The sequence below is a fragment of the Convolutriloba macropyga genome, chromosome 5 (assembly GCF_964194025.1).
Source record: "Convolutriloba macropyga chromosome 5, txConMacr16.3, whole genome shotgun sequence".
Classification (NCBI taxonomy): Eukaryota; Metazoa; Xenacoelomorpha; order Acoela; family Convolutidae; genus Convolutriloba; species Convolutriloba macropyga.
This window is the reverse complement of record NC_134472.1, coordinates 69,989,049-69,997,287: the sequence shown is the minus strand read 5'-3', so window position 1 is coordinate 69,997,287 and position 8,239 is coordinate 69,989,049. Positions and strand designations below refer to the sequence as shown.

Below are 8,239 nucleotides of genomic sequence, written 5' to 3'. Positions count from 1 at the left end.
CAACAGCACAGGAATTAGTAATCAACGAATAGATTGGGACCGGAACAATTTACAACAGGGATCTTCTCGGACATTTGTTGAACAGACCTCGAATAGTGAACCTAAAGGCTCAAACGAAGGAAACGAACGACAACCTGAACATTCCGAGCGCACCCAGAGCAATCAACATAACAAGCGCATTGGAACAAATTGGCATAATCAATTCACCGAAGCATTTCTGTTTGTGAAATTCAACAAAAACGAATTGCAACTCAGAACAACATCCGAAGCCAAATAGATCAAACCGATCCATTCCAAATCAAGTAACCAGCAGCTCACAAGATTACCTAACAAACAAAGCAGCTTACAATGGAAAGAGAAGATCAACAACTACGAAAGAGATTACAAGTCACAAACTCAATGTGTTTTATAATAGTTTTTAATTTATCACCAGAGTATTCAGGTTTAGCCCTAATTTTAAAGCGCGCCCTCCCCTCGTCATGGAGTGTTGAAGCTCAGGCTTCAATATTTCAACACTTCTTAATTTGACTTGTGCATGATTTGATTGCTAACTTTAGTTCATATGTTTCCATGCTAATTTACCGCTGAAACCAAAGTTTGTGAAGTCACTTTTGTCAAATCGATCTTATAAGCAAGTTGGTCAACAGGCATGCTGCTACCATGGTGGTGGTGGGGGGATTGAGGCATATACAAACGGACGCTAGAAAATTTCACGTGAAATGTAAGCTTAAAATAATCGGCAACATGGATTAAACTAGTATTTTTGCCGTTTTTACAGGACGGCCATTTGGAAACGATTGTGGCAAAAAGCGACGCCTTTTCAAAGCAGCACCTAGCTATTTTTTTGAAATTGAGTGAATGAGCATTTTGCTCAAAATTTTCACTCAAGTCAATGAGTCGTTACAAAAATGACTCAACACTTGGCTAGTTGTTTTTTCTACCTGTGCAAATGTATCAACAATGCTAATATTTAACAAACTGTGATTAATGTAATGCTCAAACGTTCAACTGGCGTGAAGTTCTTAATTATTTATGGTTGATACTTCTCAAAATCCGATTCATTGCACTATCTATACAATACACATGCATAATCCGTACAAGGGGAACTCATATATTGCTATATGCTTGACTGAACCAGGAAGTTTTGGCCTCCGGGTGCTTACGAAAAATCATATCGAAAATGGGGTGAATGCGATTAATATTTAAGGTAAATAAAGCGCCCGTTTCCATAACTCATTGATTTAGCGGCAATCTTAGCATCAATTGGCCATTTAGCTTTCAAATACCTATTTAGTCTTTCAAATACCTATTATCTGCTGGCAAAACTCTGTATAGCAAATTGTAAGTAAATTCTTTTTGTAGTAGACAGTGCTCAAAAGCATAAGACCTCAATCCATTTACCAAAAAACCCTAAGATTTAATTCTTACGGGAAAGCAACCTGGGAAAGTTTGTGGTAAAAAAAAACAAAAACCGCCTATTCACTGCCACCTAGCTATTCTGGCTCTGGACTTGAGTGAATGACCATTTAGTATTTCTCATTTAAGTGATTGGGTTGTTACTTAAATTTACTCAAAACTTGGCTGGCAGTTTTTGCTACCTCTGCAAAATCGTTTATTTCTGCTTAACATTAATTTAATGATTAATTTAATGCCCAGATGTTCAACTAGCGTGAAGTCAATTCCTAATTATGTATAGATAATGCTTACCAAAATCCACACAATCATTCATAGCACAATCTAAGCTTGATCCCTGCACACGGCGATATCGGGAAAATTAAATTGCTTGACTACATCGCGAAATTATTTTGCCCTTAGCCCAAATTTATGACCTATATTTCAGTAAATGCGGGCAACACCCACAATTACCTCAGGAAAACATTTAACTATTTATCACTTTTTTCCTAATCTAACTAGCCCTTCTCTGCTCGGGTCCGAAATATCCTTATACATATACTTATATCCAAAATGCGGTGAATGCGATTAATATTTAAGGAAATAATTAAAGCGCCCGTTTCCATAACTCATTGATTTAGCGGCAATCTTAGCATCAATTGGCCATTTAGCATAAATCGGCAATTTTCTTCACCCATCAGTGACTTCACTTCAGCGTCTTGTAAAATTCCGTACATTTTTGTGATAGTTTTGTGGTATAAAATTGTAACATCAGAGGTCAAAAATCGATGCGTTTTTGAGCTTAAAAAGCCTCATAATTAAAAACGTGGCCACATTCTATTCGTTTGATATTATCAATCAGCTTTTGCGTTATTTTAGCATTTATTAGCATTACTATTACTATACTATATGCATATTTTCTACCTTTTCTATAGTCAAAATTACACGTCAGCCTTTAAAATTACACGTTTTTTGTATTAACCAACATTACAAGCATATCTAAAACTGACTCACCCCCCACTAAAAAGCATAATGGTGTGTCGGTTCTTCGAAATGGTACAACCAATTCATAATATCGCCTTATAAGGTAAGCGCTGCGCCGTATCTTTAGTGAAAAGCAACTCAATTCAGAGAATCGCTGCTAATATTATCAATCTAAGCTGCATTCGAACTGCTCAACATCATTTGCTAACTTAGCTTGCTTGAAAACGGGACTGAATATTGTTCTCTTGATAGAAAATTTGACCGAGTTATAAATCAAAACTTCTACTAAACCGACAAAATGTGTGAAGACGATGTTGCTGCGCTTGTTGTTGACAACGGATCCGGAATGGTCAAAGCTGGATTCGCAGGTAAGTTTTTTAAAATTCGGCTAAATGCGTAGTGCTTGCTTTCGGCAAACAGATACATTTGTAAGAATGGATGCGTACTCAGCGACCGTTTAAATTGGGAAATCAAAAGGGGAAATCGGGGAATGTACGTAAAAATGGAATGGCAAAAGTCAAGCATATTTTTCGGCTGACACTACCCCCCCCCCTCCCCCTCCTCCCCGCCACTACCCTCACCCAGTCTTTCTAGCACCCAATGCCATAATGCATAAATGTATGTGCCGGTGGTTAAGGAATATGGATTAATGGCCAACATTCGTTCGGATCTTGAATAAAGTTTGAATTCCGAAAAACTCGGGAAACTCCGGAAAAGCTTCTGAACAACAGGAACTCTAAAAATGGGACGTTTCAGGTGACGATGCTCCCCGAGCTGTGTTCCCCTCAATCGTAGGCAGACCCAGACATCAGGGAGTGATGGTGGGCATGGGCCAGAAAGACTCCTACGTCGGAGACGAAGCCCAGAGCAAGAGAGGAATCCTCACCCTCAAGTACCCGATCGAGCACGGAATCGTCACCAACTGGGATGACATGGAAAAGATCTGGCATCACACTTTCTACAACGAACTCCGAGTTGCTCCAGAGGAACACCCCGTTCTGTTGACCGAAGCCCCCCTCAACCCGAAAGCAAACAGGGAAAAGATGACACAGATCATGTTTGAGACGTTCAACAGTCCAGCCATGTACGTTGCCATCCAAGCAGTGTTGTCTCTGTACGCTTCTGGTCGTACGACTGGAATCGTGATGGACTCTGGCGATGGTGTGTCGCACACTGTGCCCATCTATGAGGGATACGCTCTTCCTCACGCAATCATCCGATTGGATCTCGCTGGACGAGACTTGACCGGTGAGTAAAAGACTAAGGGGAAAATCTTTATGGTAACACCGATAACCATAAGGTTCCTTTTCCACTCCTAAGTCAATGTACTTAGCGTAGTGTGATAAAGCTAAGAAGTGCATTGAACTTTGTGGAAAAAGTGTCTAGCAATAACTCTGCTGGTTATCAAAAGGTGGTTATAAGTTATGGTTCCAAGTTAACATACGGTTATTCGGAACACCTTTCAACCTGTAACCTAATAAAATGTCCATTTGCGATCTAAAAATAACAAAAGTTGCCGCGCTTTAATTTTGAACCTACATGAAAAGAATCTAATAACACTCACGTGCACATTTGAAATGCCGTAAGTCGGCAGTGCCAGAAGTTAAAATGCCAGAAGTTGCAACTTAGCCAGAAGCTGAATTTCGTTGACTCTTCGAGATTTAAAAACTGTGCGCGTTTAGTGTTGTAAGCATGGTTAGGTGACTCTGCAGAAGTCACTTCGAAATTCTCTACTTAAAATCTCGAACCGCTTCCGTTCTCGATAAACGGCAGAAGTTCTGGTGACTTCAACCAGTTACTTAACCATGCTTTCTGACTGAAATCATAGGATTAAAGACGCTTTAAATGACATTTTCGTTGTATTTTAGACTACTTGATGAAGATCCTGACAGAACGAGGCTACAGTTTCACCACTACCGCCGAGCGAGAAATTGTTCGAGACATCAAAGAAAAGCTGTGCTACGTAGCTCTCGACTTCGAACAGGAAATGCAAACTGCTGCATCCAGCTCAAGCCTCGAGAAATCTTACGAACTCCCCGACGGACAAGTCATCACAATTGGAAACGAGCGATTCCGATGCCCTGAGACCCTGTTCCAACCCGCCTTCATCGGCATGGAAGCGGCAGGAATCCACGAAACAACGTACAACTCTATCATGAAGTGCGACGTTGACATCCGAAAAGATCTCTACGCCAACACCGTGCTCTCGGGTGGTACCACAATGTTCCCAGGAATCGCAGACAGAATGCAGAAAGAGATCTCGGCTCTCGCCCCTCCGACCATGAAGATCAAGATCATTGCTCCTCCTGAGAGGAAATATTCGGTCTGGATCGGTGGATCTATCCTGGCATCTTTGTCCACATTCCAGCAGATGTGGATCTCAAAGCAAGAGTATGATGAGTCTGGACCCACAATTGTGCACAGGAAATGTTTCTAAATTTGTGAACTGAACATAAATTATATCGCTCTACTTTTGTACTGAAACTATCAATGATCTGGTCTGTTAGATGAAATTAAACTTGATCAAGCTACATTTTTGAAGTGTGAAATAGAAGTGAAATCTACAGAATCTTGTAGCAAATTGCTCAATCGTTCAAGTTGAGGGCTTGTAATTCTGAGGAAGTTATAGAAGCAATGAAGCCAGCAGCTGGTTGTACCATGTAAGATGTGGACAATCAATGATCGATGATTCTACTCAACTGTTTACCTCACTCAAGGCCTCTCTAAGCAGAACCGCTGTGTACAGAATACGTTGAAAACTGTGGACCAGAAAATTAATAATTTTGGTTCCTGCGTAATCACAGCGGAACAGCAGTAGTCTACAGCGGCCTGTTCTCAGTTGCCCTTTTTCTTATTCCCCAGATTTCTGTTCTTTTTTGAGCAGTAGTGCTATTTTTACTATGACCAATTTTGCTTCTGAAACTGCACGTGGTACCATGTACCATTATTACAGCCAATTTTGGTCAGGTTATGATCAATCTGAAGCTATGGTTAAGTAAGAGATAATCCTTACACAGACAGCTTCAATCACACACCTTTCCTCTCGGCTATCAAGCCACCTCTCGTCTATCACGCCAGAATAGTGTATGTAATTCGCCGTAGACGAACGGATTATCAAATTCCGGTTCGTTTAAAAATTTACTGGAATAATAAGTAAATTTTAGGTAGACAATTATAAGTAGATTAACAACGTACCGTGAACTGAACGATTTACCTTAAGTTCATTCACCTGAGTCCGATTTACTAATGGTACGATTTAGTGTAACGATGATTTATTAGCAAATTGGACTAGTAATAGTAAATTGGACTATCTCGTCTTTTAAGTGTTAAAATCCTTGAGCAAGCGTCACTCATATCCAGATCATGACGTTTTCGAATCCAGATCATGACGTTTTCGAAAGTTCATTACGTCGGCAACTGTTAGAAAATACCGCGGGTACTTTTAGAAGATTCCGCCTCTTAAGGACATTACGCGACGTTCCAATGTGTTTGGGAAAACTTTAATGCGGTAAAATTGTGGAAAGATTCCGTTATATTTGCAATTGACAAAATGTAAGATGTCAAAAAATGTGACGGATATTTCCAATTTTAAGCGAATTTGAACCAGTTTTTCCTGTCACTCTCGACCAAAGACGCTTATATGCCTAATCTTAAGACATGGTTGCGGATGCTGCCTACAATTTCGAGTAAATTTACTCGATCAAACAGTACCTCCGGTAGCGTAATTTTAATCACCCCTGAGATTAAAAACTATAAGTTGTCACCTACGCAACAGTTTTTAATACTACTTGGGTGAGCATAAAGAGTTTTCAATTTGAAGCGCCTATGGTACTATACAGCTCATAAAGACAAAAGTCTTAAATTCCGTATATTTTTTAAATTTTCTGCTTGCCTCTGTCTTCAGAATTTTGTCGGATTCAAACATAAGAAATCGTCGTTTTTACTTCGCCAAACCGATCAAATTTCTTACGTTTTCTGTTTGTCGTTTTGCTCGGTTTTCGTCGGTACTTAAAAGTAAAAATGGTCAATTTTAGTCAATACGTAGTCGAGACATAATTTATTTGTCAATAAATTGTCTATAAATGCTTTATGGTCAATACACTGTCTAATTTGTCATTTTTGAGTCTATATACAATCGAGGCTCACCAAATGCAGTACAAATTATTTTCATAGCGCATTCCGGTCGAGCATGGTATTTTTCCTGCAAAATTTTGGTCTCGTAAGTCTAGATCCCGCCAAAACAAGAACTGAAACTGACAACTCCAATGAATCCGACGTCTTTGCGGCATTGCAAAAAATTTCGAATAGAAACGACAAATCCGTCAAAAACCGTCGACGCTTTTTAAAGCAACGCCGATGAAACCGACAAAAACCCACAAAAAACACTATTGTGTGCGTCGTTTTCGACGGTTTTTCTCAACGCGGGTCGCAGTTTTGCGTATTTCTTGTGATTAGTATTATTTTATTTCATGGGATTGGTAATAGTTTTTGTCTTCAAATTGCTAGCGCAAATTTATAGACTCAACTAACTACTCTTTTAGTTTTTTTACAGATTAAAAAACGCTGTGTACACGCTAGCTTTCATGAATCCATTCAGCAATGTTTTTTGGAAAAATTAGAACAAAAGGCCTGCATAGCGAACAGAACTAGCTTTTGATTTGAAGGGCATCGAATTTGAGATCCTAGAGGGGGAATTGAGCTCTGATCAGACCTTAATTCCCCCCTTATTCTAAGATCAAATTCTTCTCTGATGGATCGAGGAATGCATGCTATCAGGTTTAAGAATGCTCAGGTTGTTTCTGATCAGCTCCAACAGATTAAAAAGAAACACACCTCTGAAAGACACACAAGGTGTAAAACACATCTCCGGTACTTGTGTAATATTCTGACTAGAACGGAAAATTAGCTAGAAGGGCCTTAATCAGTGAGGAAACTCAATAAGCGCAATTCAAGTCTCTGAAACATAGCTCAAAATTTTTCTCCTCATCTCTAAGAGGCGCAATAATCTTGAATCCCCTGAGCGGGAGGACGATTCTTTGCAGCAATTTCAAGCCTGCCTTTAGTAAATCAGCAGCGGAATTCAGTAGTAACAACAGTATGATCTTTCATTATTCCTGCTCATGCTTAGACACGAAATCTGATTTTTCAATAAGGAAATCAACCAACAAATCACCCAACTATCTTCTCTTAGGTCTTTTTTTATTTAATCTTCATATCCAATTATTTTTTCCTAGCACATGAAAAGATATGTTTGTTACATAGGATTTATATATTGCGAATCGGAATTATATTATTATCTTGTGCAACAAGAAGTAAAGAACGTCATTTGCTCGGAAAAAATTAAAGGCCTGGTGGAATTTTGGTGGCTGGTTTTCAAACCAAAACCAGAGACTACACAGATTGTTTAGTAGGGCCAATTTTTGCGATATCCCAGTACTAGGGTGAGATGTTCTAACTTCTTGGATTTCTCGACTAAAACCGACCAAATAAAACGGGTTTTTCCCACAAAAGGGTCCCCTGACCTAGTGTCATCGTTTTCGGAGAATCGGTTCTTTGGTTCATGTACCGGATATGTGGCACTTATGTCACGTTTTTAATAATTGTCCCCTTAATTAATGACTTGGTTATCATAAAAATACAGGTGACATTGTTATTAAATTCAGATATAATAATTGCGTTGAACTTAAACAAATCTTCAATATTCTCGGCATAGCAAAACTGTACTATCCCTCTTAACCATGATCCAAATTTATGCACCCATCTTCACTCAATTAGTTCTAATATATTGTCTTTAACTCATGCGTAGCTTTAGCGTGCCCTAAATTTTTAAAGTTTTAACTTATTGTCTAAAACAGCCAACCTG

The 8,239-nt window shown here is 39.1% G+C and overlaps 1 protein-coding gene across 1 annotated transcript; it reads left to right on the top strand.

The window, feature by feature from the left end:
- Nucleotides 1-2,564: 2,564 nt before the first annotated feature.
- Nucleotides 2,565-4,907, top strand: LOC142339600 (actin, non-muscle 6.2-like). Its single transcript, XM_075389750.1, has 3 exons — nt 2,565-2,744; nt 3,133-3,624; nt 4,245-4,907. Exons 1-3 carry the CDS (start codon nt 2,675-2,677, stop codon nt 4,811-4,813), a joined length of 1,131 nt encoding a protein of 376 aa, XP_075245865.1. The 5' UTR covers nt 2,565-2,674; the 3' UTR covers nt 4,814-4,907.
- The last annotated feature ends 3,332 nt before the right edge of the window (nt 4,908-8,239 follow it).